At 44.5% G+C, this 23744-nt stretch overlaps 1 protein-coding gene across 1 annotated transcript in view; it reads right to left on the bottom strand.

The window, feature by feature from the left end:
• Positions 1-23744, bottom strand: part of VTA1 (vesicle trafficking 1) — a 184646-nt gene that overhangs the window by 29103 nt on the left and 131799 nt on the right. Inside the window, exons 5-6 of the mRNA XM_030198503.1 lie at positions 20683-20794; positions 3640-3810 (exon numbers count right to left, since the gene is read on the bottom strand). Coding sequence (XP_030054363.1) covers positions 3640-3810; positions 20683-20794 — 283 coding nt within the window. The remainder of the gene's footprint in view (positions 1-3639; positions 3811-20682; positions 20795-23744) is intronic.

Genomic DNA, 23744 nt, shown 5'->3' on the forward strand with positions numbered 1-23744 from the left:
AAAACTAGGACAAAATAAAACTTGTACAGCCTTATGTACAAGTATGTATTTACATATGTATATTTACAAGTATGTATTTACATATGTATATGTAAATAAATAAATGTTTGGCAGTCATCCATGCATGCCTGAATCAATCATACTTGTCGACTGAAAAAGCAATGTGGCTCACCTGTTAACAAGTTTTCCATAGACAGTAGGGTTGATAAGGCACACAATTCCTTCCAAGAGTTGCTTACTTTGAACTCTAAAACCAACTGAGCAGACTACTGCATACAAGAAATGCTGTGCATGCTCAGAAATTTGCATCCAGTTTTGAGCTCTAGAAGAGCAGCTCCATCCTGGCATATTGGATGACATCACCCACGTCTTATCAATCCTATTGTCTACAGAAAACATCTATTACAAGTGAGCAACAAATTTACAATGAGTGGGAGCATTAAAAAAAAAATGAAAAGAAAAAGGAATGTGCTAAGACAACACAACACACACTTTTAGAACATCTAGAGCCCTATTGACAAAAGGAATTCTGCCATAATCACAGAATGGAAAATATTAATTGCGAATACGGCCTACCTAATGTACATGCACCACGTCAAAATACTGCCGATAAAAAAACAGCATAAAAATAAATGCTAATAAAGTATAGAATATAATGGAATACCTTTTTATTAGCTTAAAACATTTTTGACCAGATTTTGGGAGCTAAACCTTCCTTCCTGAAGTCAGGTCAATATACAAAGAGCTGCTAATGTCTAGAATACTTTTTAATAATGCTAGAAATAAAATAAAAAGTGTTGTACTAAAATACAAAGAGGAACTCAGATATCTCACGGATTTCCCTTTGATAAGAAAGGGAAGTATCATTAACTGAACTCTTACGTTAGAAAGAGTATGTCATTCTAAGAAATAGGAAGGCAAGGAACAAGGGAAACATCTGCTTCACTCACAAACTTCCAGTAGGCAAAGATATTCGTGCTCTCAATCATTTTGCAATGAATTTGAGTGAAAAATGATTTGTGCTTTCAAATCATTTCCATTTTTCCTGAAAGCACAACAATGAATACTGCCACCACACTGGCCCTGAGCCTAGCAGACTAGTTAGAATTCCTGGTCTTTTGATTAGCAGCGTGAGTAGAGCTGATGGGAGTATGAGGTGAAATACATACAAGGATAACTCTGCATACACTAAAAACAAAGCATCAAACTTTACTCAGACCAAGAGCAGACCTGGCCAAGGAGGAATTTGACTTTTTAAGACGTAAATTCTGCTTTAACAAATTTAGGAGTATAAGGCCTCTCTTATATAGATGTGTACTGCAAAGGTGACTTGTCTAATGCTGTACGGAAAAGTGATATTTGAGAGCTCCTGGCATTTGGTCTCTAAGGTGAAAAAAGGAGAGATCGATTCCACAGATGTTCCAAATGTTTATCTGGATTAAGTAAGTACGCAAGTAGGTGATATACAACAGCATTAGGACAGGGCAACTTTACTGTTACCCTTCCCATGCACAGCAGTTCCCTCACTGTCCTAGTTAAGGCTAAGAATCAACTCTTAGGGAAGTAGGTGGGACTGTGTACATTATTAATCCTACTGTCTATGGAGAACATCTGTTAGAGGTAAGCATCTTTGCTTTCCCCATCAACGTGCATGATTGATTCACACGCACAAATAACTCCCAAGTTCAGGGTTGCTTCACGTCTGAGAAAACTTCCCTAGTGTTAATGGGGAAACTGCTCAAATGTGGAAGCAAAAGCTGGATAGTTCTTATGGAACACTACTCAGTACTGCTTGACTGAGGGCACTGTACATGACTCAGGTCGGGTCTAGGCAGTAGTGTGGTATATATGGGGTAACTCTACAGAGGACGCTAAACGTTAGGCGCTCAAAATCTAGACACCAAACCAGTATTCTATAAAGGCAAATTTATGCACCTAATCCATTACAGAATAAGTACAAAAGTATTGCCATACTGGGACAAACCGAAGGTCCATCAAGCCCAGCATCCTGTTCCTAACAGTGGCCAATCCAGGTCACAAGTACCTGGCAAGATCCCAAAAAAGTACAATACCAACATAAAGATGAGAGTACCCCTTTATAAGGCCACATTACTACTACAACACACTATATATGTAAAGAAAATGGTTCTCATCATAGAGGCCTTTGCTTATCAGGTTGGCTTATATGTTGGCAAGTCCTACAGTGCTAGAATGGTATGCAGTTCTATACCAAATCTGGGCATGCTTTCACAATATTTGAAACAAAAATATATGGCTTATATTTACAAAAAATAATCTGAAATGCATTCACATAGCTACACCCTGTTTAATCTGCAGTCTAAGTGCATTAATATTAGACCACCAAACATGCTTACACTGGTAATATGACGCTACTCTAATGACGACACTACAAAACAAGTGTTCCAGAAAGCTTAATAAAAGGAAGCTTGTGTAATTTTTGAATATCAAGGAGGCAATTCTACAACTGGGTCCCTCCATGTAGGTGCCCCGAGGCATTACTAGCATAATCTGGTATCGGTGCACCTATCACTTAGGTGCCCAGAGTTACCCCAGTCCCAGTGTAAGAACTTAAATATGGCAGGGATGTGTGTAACTTACAGTAGTGTATAAGTTACCCGCGTAAGTGGGAGATATACCTATGTCCTGCCCATGTTTCACCCATGTGTGCGTCCCCCTTGCAGATACATGTTACATAAGTTAAGTGAGTATTTGCAGAATAGTGTCTTGACGTACTTCTAGCGCACATCCATGTGTAAGGGCTAGTATTCTAAACATTTATGGGCGAAACTGGCATGTAATATGAGCAACTAGGTTACAGAATTGTACTTCAAATGGCTGATGATATGTGTATGTGTTCCGATTGCCTGGTAGCTTGTCTGCAGAATTAACAGACTAGCTCTACCCTTGCTGACATTTGCAAAAAGGCAATCCTAGAGAGTAAAGTGGATTATACTACTTTATGATGACTTATCAATTTCAAACAGCATTGGAATGAATTCTTAGGGGTGGGAGGATTTGTTTTCCACCTGATCATTTAGGCTTCCGGATCATCTAGAATTAGGGCTGGGTTTCTGTTGCTAAGAATCTCTATTCACAACTAGCTGGGGAGTTTTCTTCTGTTTTATATTTCATCCCATATATCTAGTCTAGTCATTGCAGTGAGTGTTCTTCAGTCAGGGGCCATATACCAGGGTTCCTTCCTAACTCTTGCAAGTATGGGCCCTTAATTAGGTCACCCAGTGTCAACTCTTCAATGTAAACCATAACTACCTCCCTGGAGCTGAGAACATTATTCACTCAGGTGGGGCTGGACATGCTGCTGCAGAAAAAAAATCTAACTATGGTATCAAACCAGAGATCTTCTGCATGGCAATCACCAAGCTACTGAACTGGCATGGACTGAATTCTTGTTAATCAAACTTGTTGGCTCTCAAAAAAATGTGTAAGCAAAAATCATGGTGTCTAGAGACCCTAACTGCCTTTAAATGACACACATAAAGCGGTTTACAAGCTAAAATGTTAGCTAGGAAGGAATACTATCATATATTATAGGAAAGGAAGGAAGGAAAGAAGAAAAGACACACTGAGTTTCACTCAGTGGCAGTGATTGTTCCATACCTGTGTTGTGAGGTACTTCAGCTGGAGTGTTGGCTGGAGCATGGGCACCAGGCGGGATCTGTATGCCAGTATAATTAGTTGTGGGCATGTTGCTGGGATTGTATGTAGAAGATGAAGGTGGAGATGCCTTGGGAGGCATAGAGAATAAACCAGCTTCTTCACTTTCGTTATCTGCAAAGCACATGCAGATTAACCATTACAACTACATACATACATACATATTATTACATTCCAGAACACAGTGAAATCGAGTGTGAAACTGACATCCTTTTGTTCCTAAAACTCAGCAATGCATATTTTGTTGCAAAGAGTAGGTGACAAACTGATTAAAATACAATCAACTCTACTGGTACTGATACTTTTGCTTTAGTAAACACATATTTCCTTACCACACAGGAGAAAAAGCAGATTGCGAGTTCAAATATACAGCAGCAAATATAAAACGTAGCTTCAATTCACTATACACTGATTTTTTAGCTGAACACGGCTTTAATTTAAAATACAATAATTAGATATTTTTATTACAAAGATCTCAAACAAAAGAAATCTGAATCTGCTAACTACATTTATCATAAAATTGATTGTTAATAGACGTTTGTACAGCATTCTCTGATTATAACCAGCATCTGAACTGCTCATACTTTTTAAAACTCTGAAAGGCCACTGTAGCCTGAGAGTGTGCCACTAATGCGCCTCATTGAATAGTGCATTTAATGTATTCATTGCTTTCAAGCAACCATTCTGGCTGTGGTATAGACTGCAGACTGTGTTAATATAGTCTTCTACTTCATCATGCTACAGAACCCATATGCATCAAAGGGAAATAGACAGCGAAAAATCAGTCCATAGCAGGAGTTCTCAATCCAGTCTTTGGGTCACATCCAGCCAGCCAGGTTTTCAGGATACCTACAGTGAATATGCAAGAGATAAATTAGCTGGCACTGCCCCCTGTGGTATACAAATGTATCTCTTGCATATTCATTGCAGGTATCCTGAAAACCTGGCTGGTTGGGTATGTCCCGAGGACTGGGTTGATAACCCCTGGTTCATAGCTAACTATTTCAATGAGATTTGTTTAATAAAAATGCATGCAGTCACAGATGTTTTAAAACCCTGGAAGCCTTGTTTGCTGCAAACACCATGAGATCAATCAGGAATGATAGGAGTCATTAGTTTAAAGCAGAGTTCTTACGTTAGACGAGGGTGGGCCAGGGAGGAAAGGAGGAAGTCCGAAGGGAAGCGATCAGCTGTTGCTTGCTGCAGCGCCTTCACACTGAGGTGAGAGGTGCTGTGAAGGCCCGGCTCGGTGGCAGACGGAAGGGGGCCGGTGGAGGGAGGGAACAGCGTGGCGGTGACGACCTCAGGGGGGGCAGTGGGGGCGGGGCCTCGGGGGTGCGGAGGATGGCGGGGAGGCCAGGGTTGCGGGAAGCTGTCATTTCAATGCAGGGGGGGAAGGGGAGCGGCAGCGATCTCGGGGGGGGGGGGGGGGGGCCAAGGACAATCCATAGGCACAACTCGTTTTTTTTTTTATATGTAGTGAAGGACGTCCTTGGCATGCGCAGAGCAGCCAGCATAACGCTTGGATGCTCTGCACATGCTCGACCGGCGACTGTTTACACGTGGAATAGAGAATGCAAGGAGCTACAATGAGCAGCTCATTTGCATTCCTTTTCCTTGATGAATACCCGTTCCTTACCGATTCGCTAAGGGAATCGGTAAGGAAAGGGCTTTAACGAGTCGTTAGTGCATCTTGGCCCCAGTCCTCAGGAAACACCTAGTCAGTCAGGTTTTCAGGAAACCCAGAATGAATACGCATGAGCTAGATCTGCACCAAAAAGGAGGTAGTGTATGCAAATTTATCTCATGCATATTCATTGTGGGTATCCCCAAAAAATCTATCCACAAATAGGCTGAAAAATCTTTCATCTAGCAGCAGGGGTGTAGCTAGGTGGGGCCACGGGGCATGGGCCCACGCAGAATTTAGCCCTGGCCCCCTGCTTTCACCCCCCTGCCGACGACCCTCCCATGCCACATTCGACCCCCCCTCCTGCCACCAGGTACCTTTGCTGGCGGGAGTCCCAAACCCCGCCAAGCCGAAGTCCTCTTCAGCGCCAGTCTCCGGTGCGTTGCTGAAACAGAATCCAGATCAGCAAACGCGCCGGACTCGGAGACTGGCGCTAAAGGGGACTCGGCTGGCAGGGTTGGGGACCCCCGCAGCAAAGGTAACTGGCAGTGGCGGGTGTCAAAAGGGATGGGGGAGGGGCGGTGGAACGGCTAAAATGTGCCCCCTCACCTCGGGCTCTGGACCCCCCCTCCCGCCGAAGTCTGGCTACGCCCCTACCTAGCAGCACTATAGCTATATATCTTTTTTTCATTAAGAATATATAAGAGGAGGATAAAGACCTCAAAAGTCTGCCTTTAATACTTTTAAGCAGTAGTGTGCCAGCACTGGCTTGACTCTTTTCTTATCATAGTAACATAGTAGGTGACAGCAGAAAAAGACCTGTACAGTCCATCCAGTCTGCCCAACAAGATAAACTCATATGTGCTACTTTATATGTATACCTGACCTTGATTTGTATCTGTCATTTTCAGGGCACAGACCGTAGAAGTCTACCCAGCATTAGCCCCGCCTCCCAACCACCGGTGCTGCCACCCAATCTCTGCTAAGCTTCTGAGGATCCATTTCTTCTGAACAGGACTGAATTCCGTTACCGTTTTCACCTCCACCACTTCCCTCGGAAGGGCATTCCAAATATCCACCACTCTCTCCGTGAAAAAATACTTCCTGAAGTTTTTCTTGAGTCTGCCCTCCTTCAACCTCATTTCATGTCCTCTTGTTCTACCACCTTCCCGTCTCCGGAAAAGGTTCATTTGTGGATTAATACCTTTCAAATTTTTGAACTTCTGTATCATATCACCCCTGTTTCTCCTTTCCTCCAGGGTATACATGTTCAGGTCAGCAAGTCTCTCCTCATACATCATAAAAAACCTCAATATTTTTTAAAATCATGACTATGCATAGAAACATTATATCTTAACATAGCCAAGCACTTACTTTTAATATAAAGGTCTAAAAGAGGCTTTCTAAAAGAGGACAGAAGAGGGTTTTATTTCCCTCCCGACTAAATAAGATGGATGTGTATTTCAACTCCATAACTTAGGCACTGAGAGTGTATCTGCTTCTTTTTTTTGCACATTAAATGAGACAGAATATTAACCCAGTACTGATGAGGAGAAAATGACAAAGAGAAAGTGTTTGAGTAAATTAAAGCCAAGAGCTCTGATGTCTGTGTTCTGTTCAAAGGTACATAGACACCTGCTCTTCTATATCAACTACCTTCATGATGGCTCTTATTTGGACTACTGGCTCCTTCCAAAGTGTCAGGAGACAAGACTGGGGGTTCCACAAGGTAGTTCATCACCTTAATATGATAAAGCCTACATGAATATCTTCAATATCCTTTGTATTCCTCCAGAAGCCAGGTGTTATGGTTCATCCACATGTATGCGGGTAATTAGTCCATGAGACAGAGTTCTACTGCTTAAATGCTAGAACCAAAGAACACTTCAATGGTGTTAAATGTGTTCACATTAATAGCTAATTCTGTTCCGACCACACACTGTAACTTAGACCAGTTCCTTATATCTTGTTTAACTGTACGAAGAAGGTGTCTTGAGTATAGCCATCCATCTACTTATCCTGACTGACTCTAAACTACCCATTTTGTCCCCATCTATATACCTGCACTTGGCCCCTCAGCTACATGTTAAGAAAAGTATTAGCATCATATCTACGTTATTTGATTGTTCTAATATGTGTTTATTAGGTGTTTCATTGGTATTGTGAAGATACTTACCTGTAGAAGGTATTCTCCAAAGACAGCAGGTCTTATATTCTCACAATTGGGTAATGCAATCCCGCATTGCCCAATCCGGAGCTTTTAACAAGCTTTAAAAGAGCTTGAACGAGTGTCTTCCTGCCCACCACAAGACCGCAGTTACCACAGTTAAATACTACAGCATAAAAAGAAAAAAATGGAGACAACCCCAAGGGGAGGTGGGAGGGTTTGTGAGAATATAAGGCCTGCTGTCCTAGGAGAATATCTGCTACAGGTAAGTATCTTGCTTTCTCCGAGGACAAGCAGGCCATAATTCTCATAATTGGTGTATCCATAGCATCCAGGCTCACAGAAAACAACAAACATTGGTCATCTGGGCCTCGCAACAGCGAGGACAGTACTCAATTTAACCTAAAACTATATACAAATTAAGTGGGAGTGTGGCCTGGAACAGAATAAAACGGGCCGGGGGGTGATGGAGTTGAATTCTAGACCCCAAGCAGATTCTGCAAAACTGTCTGCCAGATCCGACTGTTGCATCTGGTATCATGCTCAAGGCAGTAATGATATGTAAATGTGTGGACTGAAGACCATGTCGCAGCCTTACAAATTTCTTCAATGGATACTGATTGCAAGTGAGCTACCGACGCAGCCATGGTTCTGACATTGTGAGCCTTGACATGACCCTCCAGGGTCAGCCCAGCCTGGGCATAAGTGAAAGAAATGCAATCTACCAGCCAGTTAGAGATTGTGCGTTTCACCAATGGCAACCCATATCCTGTTGGGATCAAAAGAAATAAAAAGGTGGGCGGACTATGGGGCCTAGTTCACTTCACGTAGGAGGTCAATGCTCGCTTGTAGTCCAAGGTGTGCAAGGTGCTCTCGCCAAGATGGGCATGATGTTGGGGAAAAAATGTTGGCAAGACAATTGACTGGTCCAGATACAACTCCAACACCACCTTCAGCAGGAACTTAGGGTGTGTGTGGAGAACTACCCTGTTGTGATGAAAACTTAGTATAATAGGCATCCACTACTAAGGTCTGAAGCTCACTGACCCTACTATCTGAAGTAACAGCCACCAAGAAAATGACCTTCCAGGTCAAGTACTTCAGAAGGCAGGAATCCAGTGGTTCAAAAGGAGATCTTCATCAGCTGGGCGAGAATGATATTGGCATCCCATGACACAGGCGGAGATTTGACAGGGGTTTTGACAAAAGCAAATCTATCATGAAGCGAACAACTAGAGGCTGTCCAGAGTGGGCTTACCCTCTACACATTGATGATATGAACCCTTACAGAGTTGGTCTTGAGACCAGACTCAGAAAGATGTAGAAGGTATTCAAGCAGGGTCTGTGATGGGCAGGAAATAGGATCTAGGGCAAACCTCCTCTATTTAAAAGAGTAACACCTCTTAGTGGAATCTTTCCTGGAAGCCAGAAAGACCAGGACACACCCTCTGAAAGACCCAAGGAAGCAAATTCTAAGCTCTCAACATCCAGGCTGTGATGGCCAGAGACTGAAGGTTGGGATGCAGAAGAAACCCCTCATTCTGCGTGATAAGGGTCGGAAGAACACTCCAATATCAATGGTTCTTCAGAGAATAACTCCAGAAGAGGGATCCAGATCTGCCAAGGCCAGTAAGGTGCTATCAGAATCGTGGTCCCGCAATCTTGCCTGAGTTTCAGCAAAGTCTTCCCCATGAGAGGAATGGGAGAATACACATACAGAAGACCTGTCCCCCCAATGAAGGAGGAAGGCATCTGACACTAGTCTGTCTTGGTCCTGAAGCCTGGAACAGAACCGAGGGACCTTGTGATTCATGTGAGTAGCAAAGAGATCCACCGAGAGAGGGCCCCATGCTCAGATCAACACTCGGGCAACGCCCATATTGACAGACCACTTGTGTGGTTGCATAACCCTGCTCAGTCTGTTGGCCAGGCTGCCCGTAAGATAAGTGGCTCGAAGGAACATGCAATGCCAATGAGCCCAACACCATATCTGGATGGCCTCCTGACACAGACGGCGGGATCCGGTGCCCCTCTGCTTGTTGGTGTAATACATGGTAACCTGATTGTCCATTTGAATGAGTACAAATTGTAGGCAGCCCATCTCTGAAAGCCTTTAGAGCATTCCAGATTGCCTGAAGCTCAAGGAGATTGATCTGGAGATCCGTTTCCCGGGTGTACCAAGCAACTGGAGTGTGAAGCCCATCTAAAGGAGCTCCCCAACCAAGGAGAGATGCATGCGTCATCAGAACTTTTTGTGGCTGAGGAATTTGGAATTGAAGTCCCAGAGTAAAATTGGATCAAACGGTCCACTACAACAAAGAGCGAACAAGCTCCGGGGACACTCGGATGACATCTTCCAGACCTCCCATGGCTTGGCACCACTGAAAGACCAGGGTCCACTGTGAAGTTCTCATGTGAAGGCGTGTCATGGGTGTCACATACACTGTGGTGTGACCCAACAATCTCAACATCTGCTGAGCTGTGACCTGCTGAGATGCTCGAACCTGAGAAGCCAGTGCCACTAGAGAGTTTGCTCTTAGCCCCAGAAGAAAAGCTCAAACCTTCTAAGTATCAAGCACGGCTCCAATGAATTCCAATTGCTGGGCAGGGTGAAGATGGAACTTGGGGTAGTTTAAAAATGAGCCCTAGTAGCTTAAGCACCCGAATAGTCCTCTGCATGGACTCTTGAGCACTGTCTTCCGATGTGCTGTTCATTAGCCAATAAACAAGATATGGGAATACATGGACTTTCAGTTTGCACAGCGACGCTGCAACTACCACTAGACATTTGGTAAATACCCTGGGAGCCGATGAGAGACAAAAGGGCAAAACACAGTACTGGAAGTGATGTGTTCCCAGCCAAAATCATAAATACTTTCAGTGGGATGCTAGTATCGGGATGTGTGTATATGCATCCTTTAAGTTCACAGGGGATAGCTAATCGTTTTCCTGATTCAAGGGGGAGAAGGGTGCCAGAGAAACCACCCTGAACTTTTCTTTGTCCAGGGATTTGTTCTGGGTCCTTAGGTCTAGGATGGGATGTATCCCCCCCCCCCCCCCCCCCCCCCCGTCTTCTTCTGCACAAGGAAGTACCTGGAATAGAATCCCCACACTTCTTCCCCAAGTGGAACGGGCTCGACCGCATAAGACTTCAAAAGGGATGAGTTCCTCTGCAAGTATCTGCTTGTGCTGAGAGCTGAAGTAAAGAGTTCTCAGTGGGCAATTTGGAGGGTTCTGAAGCTAATTTAGGGCATATCTGAGATGGACTATTTGGAGAACCCACCAGTCTGAAGTTATAAGGTGCTATCTTTAATGGAAAAACTTCAGACTCCCCCTAACTGGCAAGTCATCTGGGACTGACACTTTGACAGCGGCTATGCTCTGCTGGAGCTGGGGAGCAGCAGGGGCCTTAGGCACACACTGTTGATGGGAATAAGCGCGCTGGGGCTGAGCCACAGCAGGCTGGTGAGATGAGGTGGCATACCTATGCCTCTGAGAGTAGTAGGCACTCTTCTTGACATGCCAGAAGATCTCCTAGATGAGGAGGCTGATGCAGAAGACGCCTGGCAGAAGAGAGAAGAGATGATATCGGTATGTTTTTTTGATAGACGGAGCATCTCAAACAGAATGATTTGTAGACCAAACACAATAACTAAAAAAACTAATACAGATTGCAAAAGGCAACCGATGGAAATGATAAAGAACAGGAGACATATTTTCAAATTGCTTGGACTCAAGTTATCAAGCATGCAGACATATTTTGTACTAATTGCAAACGCTGGCGGATAGATTTACTTAATCTAATCAACAAAGAGTTGCAATAATCAAGTCTACTTGTGACAAATGCATATCTGTTTCTTCAAGTTGTCTTGAGTCAATATAGTCTTCAATTGTCGAATCATACGAAGATAGTAAAAACAAGATCTTACTATATGACCAATTTGCAAATAAAATTTCAAAGCATTGTCACATTGAACACCCAATGTTGTTATATTTTGTAATAATAGAAAAGATCTACCACTAATTTCAGGAAATGCTTAAAGTGTACTGAATTTCTTACAGCAAACGAAGGATGCTATATTGGAGAAACAGGCCAGATGCTTAAGACAAGATTCAATTTACATAGATATCACATGAACAATACAGCCAGTAGGGCCCCCACCCCGGTGGGACAGCACTTCACAGAACCAGGACACTGTACCAGTGATTTCACAGTGAGAATACTGAAAAGTAACTTTAAAACCATACAAGAACGTAAGACCTTTGAAGTCAGAATGATTGAATATTTTAACACCCAACAGAAAGGACTTAACAAGGATCTGGGGTTCCTAGCCCATTATAAACCATAAGCTGTATGTCTCTGTTGATCACCCCACCCCTCACCTATCCACACCCATCCTGTTAGAATATCAATGATATGCTTTGATGTCCCCATGCATACCTCCGACCCACCCCCATCCTCCCACCCTGTCAGACTGTCATAGTAATGCTTGAATGTTTCACTTATATACACTGTCAGCTAGCACATTTGCTTATTTCCAATCTGACGAAGAAGGGCAACCTTCGAAAGCTAATCAAGAAATGTATTAAGTTATGGCCAATAAAAAAGGTATCATCTTATTTCTTTCCATGTTTTATTTTGTTTTATTTCTATTGATAACCTTAGAGCAAAGGAGAAACCAGAAGTGGTTTACCCCAAGTGAAGGGCTCAACCAGCTATGTCCTTATAATTTTTCACAATTACCTAGAACATATCACCTGATCTGGGCCCTAAAACACTGTACGCTAAAGTTTGTTTGGATGTATTTCTTGTGCTGTGTAGTAATGATTTGATCATTAATACAAAATCCAATCGGTCAGGAGACACCAGGAAGAAAGTGAAGACCAACAGATTAGTATGGCAAACCAGAGGTTTAGGATGTTAAAATAAGGACCTGATGCAGCCATATTTTAGCAGAATCCTGCATCATAAGAACATAGAGTAGCCATACTGGGTCAGACTGATGGTCCATCTAGCCCAGTATCCTGTTTTCCAAACAGTGGGCAAGCCAGGTCACAGTATTTGGCAGAAAACCCAAATCTTGGCAACACTCCGTACTACAAATCCAGGGCAAGCAGTTGCTTCCCATGTCTGTGTCAATAGCAGACAAGGGTAAAATTAGGTTTCATACCTGATAATTTTCTTTCCATTAATCATAGCTGATCAATCCATAGACTGGTGGGTTGTGTCCATCTACCAGCAGGTGGAGATAGAGAGCAAACTTTTGCCTCCCTATATGTGGTCATGTGCTGCCGGAAAACTACTCAGTATGTCGATATCAAAGCTCCATCCGCAGGACTCAGCACTTAGAGAATTACACCCACGAAGGGACACTCTGCCCAGCTCACCACCGGCCGAAACGGGGGAGGGGAATTAACCCAGCTCATCCCCACACAGTGGGGGAGGGGAATCCGTCCAGCTCATCCCCGCGGAGGCGGGGGAGGGACACCACACCCGCCGATGCGGGGGGATCTGGCTTATCCTGCAACCGCAACCGCGGGAGGAGCTGACTGACCCTAACACCGCCGAAGTGGGAGGGGTACAAAGCTGCCCTACAACCGCACGAAGCGGGAGGGAGTGCCGGCAGAATTTTAAGTCTCAATCCAGCCCCGTAAAACGGAGGGGAGAGGAATGCAGCAGCTCACTGTAACACAAACTCGTCTCAACTCTTGAAGAATCCAAGTGAAAAAACTTGAACACGAAGTCTTTCTGAAGTAACTGAAGACCAAACTTGAACCTGAAATGCAACCAGAATAAAAACAGTACAGATATCTGGGAGGGGCTATGGATTGATCAGCTATGATTAATGGAAAGAAAATTATCAGGTATGAAACCTAATTTTACCTTCCATTTCATCATGCTGATCAATCCATAGACTGGTGGGATGTACCGAAGCAGTACTCACCCAGGGCGGACATAGCAATCCCTGATCGCAACACTGAAGCTCCAAACCGGGCCTCCGCCCGAGCAGCCACAGTCAAGCGGTAATGCTTGGAGAATGTATGGGCCGATGCCCAAGTTGCCGCCTTGCATATGTCTTCCAAGGAGACGGACCCGGCCTCTGCCATCGAGGCCGCCTGAGCTCTAGAGGAGTGAGCCTTCAGCTGTATAGGTGGCACCTTCCCCGCGGCCACAAAAGCCGCTGCAATGGCTTCCTTGACCCATCTTGCCACTGGTAGCTAGCAGCCTGCAGACCCTTACGAGGACCTGCAACCAGGACAAACAGATGAATCCGATTTCCGGAAATCATTGGTCACTGTCCAAGTATCTGATGATGACTCGTCTCACATCCAGATATTTAAGAGCAGAGTACTCCTCTGGGTAGTCCTCCCTACAAAAGGAAGGGAGACACGAGCTGCTGATTCACATGGAAGCGAGAAACAATCTGGGCAGGAAGGAAGGCACTGTGCGAATAGACACTAACCTGCCTCAGTGAACTGCAGAAAGGGCTCTCGACATGAGAGTGCCTGGAGCTCGGAAACTCTTCTGGCTGAAGTGATAGCCCCCATTTCAACGTCAGGTCTTTCAGAGATGCCCTCAACAAGGGTTCAAAAGGCGGCTTCTGTAATGCTCTTAGCACCAGGTTGAAATTCCACGCAGGCACCACTGAGTGCAGAGGAGGGCGCAGGTGCTTAACTCCCTTGAGAAAACGCACCACATCTGGCTGCGAAGCCAGGGAAGCATCCTTCAGGCGGCCCCTGAAGCAAGCCTGGGCCGCTACCTGGACTTTAAGGGAACTGAGCGACAGGCCTTTCTCCAGACCTTCTTGCAGGAATGCCAACACTGAAGAAATTGGAGCAGTGAATGGAGAAAATGAGCCTGCTTCACCATGCTGCAAAGGTACGCCAAACCCTGGCGTAAGCAGTAAAAGTAGAGCGCTTCCTCGCTCTCAGCATAGTGGCGATGACCTTGTCTGAGAATTCCTTCTTCCTCAGACGCTGCCGCTCAATAGCCAGGCCATAAGACCAAAGGGAGAGGGATCCTCCATCACCACGGGACCCTGATGTAAACAGACCTGCTCCACTGGCAGGCCCACCAGGATTATCCGGCCCGGATGCTTTGCCAATCGGTCTAGCACCCTGCCCAACATGGGCCAGGGCGGGAACACATAGAGAGCTCTTGTGTTGGCCACTGTTAGAGGAGAGCATCTACTCCCAGAGTCGGGGTCCCGTCACTCTGCTGCAAAAGCGCGGCACTTGGCAAATTGGCCGATGACGCCATCAGATCTAGGCTCGGCTGGCCCCAGCGTTCGTGATATCCAAGAACACCTACGCCGATAACTGACCACTCTCCGGGATCCAAGGTTATGGCGACTGAGAAAGTCCGCCTTGACATTCATGACTCCGGCAATGTGGGCTGCTGACAGCTGCTCCAGGCTCGCTACCGCCCCACTGGCATAGATTCATGGCTTCCTTGGCTAGAGGGGCGCTCTTGGTACCTCCCTGGCGGTTGACATAGACCACAGCCGTGGCATTGTCCAACAGGGACCCGTACTGGCTTCAACGCCAGTACCGGGATGAACTCCAAAAGCGCCAACGAATGGCTCTGAGTTCCAGGAGGTTGATAGACCACTTTGCCTCTGCAGGAGACCAGAGCCCCTGCACTGTCCTTCCCAAGCAGTGGGCTCCCCAGCCCGACAAAGAGGTGTCCGTCGTGACGACAATCCACTCCGGGGTCACCAGAGGCATTCCTGCAGACAACTTGTCTGTCTGCGTCCAGCTCAGCCTCAGCGCCTTGCTGCACTGCTGGGGTCCAAGGAAGGCGCACAGCATAATCCTCCGACATCGGAGTCCAGCGCAGCAGCAGAAGATTGTTGTAGTGGGTCTCATATGAGCCCTGGCCCAGGGCACTACATCCATCGTGGCCGTCATAGGAGCCCACCAGCTGCACATAGTCCCAAAGCCCGAATAGGAGAGGCTACTAGGAACTAGTCCACCTGAGCCTGAAACTTGACAATCCGATTGTCTGGCAGGAACACTCTGCCCACTTGGGTGTCGAATCGAACTCCCAGATACTCCAGGGACTGAGTCGGGCGCAGCTGGCTTTTCTTCCAGTTGATGATCCACCTCAGGGAGCTCAAAAGAGCAACCACCCGGTTCACAGCTTTGCCGCACTCTGCATAAGAGGGGGCTTGGATCAACCAGTCGTCCAGATAAGGATGGACTTGAACTCCTTCCTTCCTCAGGAAGGCCGCGATGACCACCATTACTTTGGAGAAGGTCCGCGGAGCAGTAGCCAACCCGAACGGGAGGGCTCTGAACTGGAAGTGTCGGCCCAGTACTGCAAAACGCAGAAAGCGTTGATGAGGAGGCCAGATGGGAATATGCAAGTACGCGTCCTTGCTGTCCAAGGATGCCAGGAACTCTCCTGCCTTCACTGCCGCTATAACAGAGCGGAGGGTCTCCATGCGAAAGTGCCGAACTTTCAAGGCTCAATGGACCCCTTGAGGTCGAGGATAGGCCGTACAGAACCTCCTTTCTTTGGAATCACAAAGAAAATGGAGTAACGTCCCTTGCCAAGCTGATTTTCTGGCACCGGAACGACCGCCCCCAGGCGGATCAGATTGTCCAAGGTCTGCTGCACTGCCACAGCTTTGACCGGAGACTTGCAGGGAGAGAGTACAAACCCGTCTTTTAAGGGTCGGCAGAACTCTAGCTTGTAGCCGTCTCTGATGACTTCCAGCACCCAAGCGTCTGAAGTTATTGTGGTCCACTCGCCCATAAACGAGGACAGCCGTCCTCCAATCTGCACCGGGGCGTGGACCAAGGCCCCGTCATTGGGTACGAGACCCTGGGGGAGGACCGGAGGGAGCACCTCCGGGACGGCGGTCTCTGCGAAAGGAATGCTGCTTGGGGGAGAAGTTCCTCTTGAAGGAAGAGGGGGCAGAGGAGCCCGACCTGCCCGGGCGGTACCGACGAGCTTCCTGCAACCGTCCTCTGGAGGTACCAGGGCGAGTACTAGCCCGAGCCCTGACCTCTGGTAACTTCTTGCCCTTAGACGTGCCGAGATCGGTCACGATCTTGTCCAGCTCGACCCCAAAGAGCAGCTTGCCTTTAAAAGGCAATCTAGCCAGGCGGGATTTAGAGGCGTGGTCAGCAGACCAATGCTTCAGCCAAAGCCACCGCCGCGCAGAGATTGTCTGAGCCATGCCATTAGCTGAGGCTCTCAAGACATCATACAGCAAGTCTGCCAAATAGGCCAAGCCCGATTCCAGGGCCGACCAATCAGCCCTCAAGGAAAGATCCGAGGGGGAAGCCCGCTGCACCATAGTCAGGCACGCCCTGGCCACATAGGAGCCGCAAACTGAGGCCTGCAAACTTAAAGCAGCCGCCTCAAAGGACGACCTTAAGGCCACCTCCAATCTTCTGTCTTGGGCGTCCTTTAGGGCCGTGCCACCTTCCACTGGTCACGCCGTTTTCTTAGTCACCGCAGTGATTAAAGAATCCACGGTAGGCCACAGAAAGGCCTCACGTTCACTTTCAGGCAAAGGATAGAGGCGGGACATAGCCCTAGCCACTTTAAGGCTCGCTTCCGGGACATCCCATTGAGCCGAAATTAAGGTGTGCATGGCATCATGCACGTGGAAGGTTCTAGGCGGGCGTTTCGTCCCCAGCATAATGGCAGAGCCAACAGGGGCTGAGGGAGAGACGTCCTCCGGAGAGGAAATCTTCAAAATGCCCATGGCCTGCACTAACAGGTTGGGCAAATCCTCTGAGCTAAAGAGCCGCGCTGCAGAGGGGTCATCCGCTCCATCCGAGCGGGGATCCGTCTCCTCCAAGGAATCCGCAAAGGACCGTTGGGAGAACTCAGATACGCTGCCCTCATCTACATCGGAGGAGACAAAGTCCTCCAAGGCCTGGGAATCAACCCGAGGGCGTTTACCTCTGGGAACCTCAACCTCTTTACCAGACGAGGGAGCAGGGGCAGCGTTTTGCATAAGGAAGCCTGATGCAGCAGCAAAACAAACTCGGGGGAGAAACCCCCCAGACTGTGCACTTCCGCAGCCTGGGCAACAGCCCTAGACGCACCCTCAACCGGCGCTCGCAAGAGCGGGAGAGAGACATGCTGCGCATCCAAAATGGCGTCCGGCGCGACACTCCGCGAAGGAGCCGCGCGGGAAGAGCGGCGCTTAACTTTAGCCGCTTTGGTGCCGTCGCCCAAATTAAGGGCGTTCATGGCATTAATGTCTCCAACCTCAAGGGCGGCCCAAGAAGAAGCCGTCCGAGCCGCGTGGCCGGCCAAGATGGCGGAGGCGAGGAGCGGGGGATGGGCGTCTATGGCGGGAAAAACCACCACGCCGGACGAAGGACCGGGACATTCTTCGGTCATGAAACTGTCACCCAACAAGGGCGAATCAGGCTTTAAGACCCCCGCATCCCCTCTAGAAGCGCTCAAGCGATCCGGGGAGCGACTCTTTACGCCCTCGCCCTCCGACGCCATATGCCACGTGGAGATAAATCGGGGATCCCCTGCCCGCTATACAAAAGGTAAAAAATTACCTGCTTTCCGCTCCGAGCTGTAACGACCTGGTGTCCCAGTGAGTAGCTGCAATGAACGTTTAAATAAACGTCGAAATAAACGCCTTTAAGGACGTTAAAATTTTTTTTTTTTTTTAACGGAGCCAGCAGGAGGGGGGAGAAAAGGAGGGACCTGGCACCACCAGGTTTGCACTTGCTCAAAAGAGCCCTCAACCCCAGGCACTCAACAAAACCTAAAAATTAGGCTTGGAGGCCTAGCCAGAGCTGCTGCTGTGTGTGACCACCACCTGCTGAGATAGAGAACATACTGAGGAGTTTCCGGCAGCACATGACCACATATAGGGAGGCAAAAGTTTGCTCTCTATCTCCACCTGCTGGTAGATGGACACAACCCACCAGTCTATGGATTGATCAGCATGATGAAATGGAATGGACATTTCCACCAGGAATTTGTCCAAACCTTTTTTAAATCCAGATACGCATCAGTGGAGATAATGATGATTTGATATATTTTTTATTTCTGATTCATTTAAGTATTTCTTGAATATGAATAGAATAAATAAAGTAGCAAAGCACCCAAAAGTGACTTGAATTTTTACATTATTCTATACATCTTTTGAAAAATGAAACATAAGCTGGTCTATTTTTCAGTAACTAAAAGGAAATCAATATGGACTGGCCTCATGGCTCGGCCATATGACACTGAACAGTGGTGCAGAAGATTCAGACTCCAGTTTACAGGGGCCACAGCAACACTCTGGTTTGGGACAAGTGACACACTTGGGCTCGGGGGGAAAAGAGAAAAATACCAGTACTGCTACGGAAGACTGCTACAAGAATAACAAAGGGATTCCGTCTTAGAAAAGACCTCCATTGCAGCTCTTTGCAAGAAAGCAAACACAAGTCATCCAGGTAGTCATCAGGATGAGCTGGCTATGACAAAACCTTATAATAAATTCAAGGTCTGAACCTGATAGAAAGATTGAACTGCCGAAAATCCTTATACGACATGGGAAAAGTGGAAAAAGCAAGTGTAGTACTGGAACAAATATCTCCATTTTTAAGTTATTCAGACTGTTGTACAAATCTGGTCAATAATGTACACTTTCATTTTGAAAGTCAAATGCATACCACAACTTTCACATGTGAAGGTCAGAAAAAGAGTTTCTATTCAACCACAACATTGAGACAATAGTGAGTCAGAATGAAAATACTGTATAAGACAATCTAATATTTTTCAGACAGTGTATTCATAAGTCTAAATTCATTATGTCTTACAGCCTATTTCTTCTCCCCCTAGTTTGAACATTTCTAAGTTTCTATACTATCCTGCAAGGATCCAAGAAATTTGTGCTACTTTTTGGTAGCTTTTCAAATGAAACCTCAAATGAGATCTAGACTTAAACTCAATTTTCCTAAGAAGCATTTTACATTTTGTTGACAGCAAATTAATGTTTTTCCTGACATGGCTACATCTACTTAAGGGAGAAGGAAAGCCTTCTTGGCCTTAAAACCTAGGGCTTTGAACCTGGGGACTACATTATTTTTAAAATTTCATTGTTAAGTGTTTGGTCGAATTAGAAAATCTGTCATTTTGTTTTTATGTATCTAGTTCAGTTAGAGATTTCCTGTCTTGAAAAATCTACTTTATTTTTTATTTTATTTATTTTTATTTTCTGCATTTATATCCCACATTTTCCCACCTCTTTGCAGGCTCAATGTGGCTTACAAATACCGTAGTGGCGATTGCCATTTCCGGAATAAGAAATACAGAAGAATGTTCAGAATGACTGTTAGTAATTTAGCTTCCATTTCCTTTTGAGTAAGAAAATAGGGGTCAATAGATAAGATCTTATGTCTGTTATTATAGGTATTTGACAGCAAAGCTGAATTGGGTTAATGCGGACTTGAGATAAATTGATTGGTTAATTTCTGTTGTTTTTTTTATTTCTGTCTTTTATCATCATTAATTTTTTGTATTGATGATTCTAAATGCACACACATTCACTCACATGGGTCAAACTGATTACAGATTAAAAAAAAAAAAAAAATTAACTGCCAGCCATTGCTAATCTCCCATACAGTACAAGAATCACATTACGGTCAATTAAAGGTAACAGAGAGAAATCCAAAATCAGTGATGGCTTTTGACTAGCAGAAAAAAAAATACTTAAAATCCTTAGTATGCCACAGATAAAAGTTTATGGAAAATATGAGTTCTACAGATATTTCTTACTGAATTATAGCAGCATCCATGATCCCAATGCCATAGTCTATAATGAAAGTGACCAGCTAAGGTCTGTCATTGTCTTTTGGAGAGAGTCTAAGGGACTGTCCTTCGCCAGAGAGCCACAGCCAGCAAGACAGCCCAAAATCAAGACTTCTCATCCTGTCCTGGTGATTGCACAGGTAGTTTGCAGTTCCAGCCTATTCATAATGAATACACAAGAGATAAATCTGCATCCAGTCTATACAAAGTTACTTCGTGTATATTCAGGAGGATATTCTAAAATCTAACTGGCTGAGGGGTCACTAGGAGGGGGGTTTGGGAAGCTTTGCGGTAAGTCACCTCATTGCCCTCCCTGGTCCTTGATTATTTTTGTTCAGACACAAAGAGAGAGATTTTCATAAAAATGATCTTATACAAACATACAGTACAGTAGAAAAAAAATACCATATTCTTCTCCTTCCATTCCAATAGGTCCAGCCTGAGGAGTTTCTCCATTCTTCAAACAATTGTGAATATAAGTCGCCTTCCATCTAGCATACTTCCTGTGCTGAACATTCTGAAACCAAAATAGAAGATGTTTTAAATACGTTATAGCAATAAAGCTAATTAGGCAACACTACAGAAATGTTGAGAGTAGTATAGTGGGGAAAGGGAAATGGGACTTGATATACCACCTTTCTGAGTTTTTTGCAACTACATTCAAAGCGGTTTACATATATTCAGGTATTTATTTTGTACCAGGAGCAATGGAGGGTTAAGTGACTTGCCCAGAGTCACAAGGAGCTGCAGTGGGAATCAAACTCAGTTTCCCAGGATCAAAGTCCACTGCACTAACCACTAGGCTACTCCTCCACACTAGTCAAGGGATTAATCCATTTATTAATATACAATACAAAATAAGCATATTAAAATAACACTATTAATGAACTTTCATAGCTAATTATCTCTTAAATTGCACAAATTCTCAATTTATGTATGCACAACAGAGACTAGATAATACAAGCCTCAGATTCGCAAAGAACATTTTGATTAAAGAAGAGTTTGGAAACTGTAAAAAGAACTAATTCATAATAAATATCACATTTTTATTTAGAGGAAAAATGTATTAAAGCCAAAGTCAACCCTGAAGGAGTGCTGTGACAGCAATGTCTCAGTGGGGAACTTAGGAGTACTGGTTTGTTAGAAATTGTCTCTCTTGAAGCTTGGAGAGAATGTTAGCTATGATTCATTCTTTGCATATCTAACAGTCAGAAGTGAGCTTAAAGTCTCTCTGTATTTGCTTGCTCTTACCCTCTCATTCCTAACTCCCACTCATAATAGGGACATTCTTTGGCTTACAGGGTGTTACCCAATTAGGACAGGAGGGCAATGTTTCACAAAACAGTTGAGATTCCTGTCAGATTAACTTTCGTCTCTTTACAGGTCATTGACAAACTAACAAAAAATGCACCAAATAAACTTAAAGACTGCTGCATTATTTCATTACTAGTACTCTCCTAGCAACTTTATGTAACTAACAACTCGACAACATTAAGATGCAAAACAGGAGTCCAACAAAAAGTTGGGGGCTGCCTAGTTTTTTTTTTCCCATCAAGTACGTGTCTCCTGCACTGCTCCACCTTGCCTTAGACCTAGCTGCTCCATCTATGCTCCTTGCTAGGAAAGTCCTGACAGACTTAAATCTAACAATAAATAGAAACACATAAAAAATTATGTACCCCTACTTTCAATGCCAAGTCATTACTTGTCATCCTGAACAAACGCATTTTCAATCGCTGCTCTCACCTTATAGAACAGGCTTCAAATATAACACTCTGGCAGATGGATACCTGCTTAAGTTTTCACAAAAGAGCAAAGACTTATCCCAGGTATTTTGCTCAACTTAGTCCACACTTTACCATTTCTTTCATGGATAATCTATTTCACTTTTAATACCTTTTTTTTGTTTTTTTTGTAATATCTGTGCCATCTATGTTTCATGTATTATGTTTAATTTTGGAAATCTGTTGAGAACATGAACCTCAATATCAGTGGAATATAAATAAAATATGTACATTTTATTACTTTGAATTTATTTCAACAAAAACATCATTAAACTATTAAAAATATAGTTAGACTTCTGAACCAGTGCTTGTGTATAAATAATCTGTTAATACAGAACTAGATTATTTTAATAAATCATATATTCTCAATCTTATTTTAATTTAAAATGATTTCATTGTCTTTCTGAAAATCATCCAATGCAGTTTACAACATATATACATAACATTTAGAATAGGCTTGTCCAAGTTCAGTCCTTGTGGGCTAAAAACAAGCCAGATGTTCAGGATATCCCTAAGAATATGCATGACAGAATTCTTCACCCAGTGGAAGTAGTGGGAATGTAATCTTACTCACACATATTCCTTAGGAATATCCTGAAAATCTGGCCTGTTTGTGGCCCTCAAGGACTGAACTTGGGAGAAGCCCAAAATCCAAACATCAAGAAAATACCAAATCCCATCAACTGCAAAATCAATTATTCAATCCCCCATCCCTAATTGTGGACATTCACATACCACCACCACACTTCTATAGGGTGAGGCAAAAAAAAAAAACCTAGAAGTTTTTTTTGTTTTCATAGCAACCGCTTTGTGTTTCAATGAGAAATTTTATCTATTTAGCCATCATACCTACATATTACTATTAAACAGCATTTAATTATCTTAAGCTGTGTTGATGTTACTGACATTTTAGTGTTACTACCTAGCAAATTTTGTGTGTTAAAAAAATGTTCTGAACTACAGCACTGTAAAATAATGTCATTCAACCAATACAATAACAATGTGCCAGGAATTTCACAATTACTATGAATGCTCAAAGTGTTCACCCTCAGTTTAAACACAAGGCTTCAGTCACTTTGGGAAGTTCTTAACAGCCTTGTCAATGCGTCCTGTGGCAGGTTGTCAGCCCTGTTGCAAGCTGTCTCAGATCATCAGCGTGCTCCTTGAGTTTGGTGACTGTTTGCGGCTTTGGGTGGAGCTTGTGATAGGCTTCCAACTTGCTCCCTAGACAAAAGTCTACAACACTGTGAAGTCATTAGCAGTAAGCTGCTTACCCCCACCCCCATTTTATTTTAAATAATGGCGAGTCTTTACAGTGCAGATTGTTTTAAAGTGATCTTTTCCTAGATTAGAACTTTTTTTGTGGGGTTTTTTTTTCAGTTTAGGTTTCCCTTGGTGGGGGTGTCAGCTCTGTCAGCGGCCCCCCTGAGCGTTTGAGGTTTCCTTTATTTAATTATATTAGGTTATTCTTTTACTTCACATTTCACTATTTTGGCAGACTATTTAATGTGGTGAGTTTTAAACTGCAAACATTTTTGAACATGCGAAAACTGATGGGTGGTTCCTACTAAAAAGTCTGTAACTTCATCTTGTTAAAGATTATGTTCATAGTAACATAGTAAATGATGGCAGATAAAGACCTGAATGGTCCATCCAGTCTGCCCAGCAAAATAAACTCATTTT

The sequence above is a fragment of the Microcaecilia unicolor genome, chromosome 3, assembly GCF_901765095.1.
Source record: "Microcaecilia unicolor chromosome 3, aMicUni1.1, whole genome shotgun sequence".
Classification (NCBI taxonomy): Eukaryota; Metazoa; Chordata; class Amphibia; order Gymnophiona; family Siphonopidae; genus Microcaecilia; species Microcaecilia unicolor.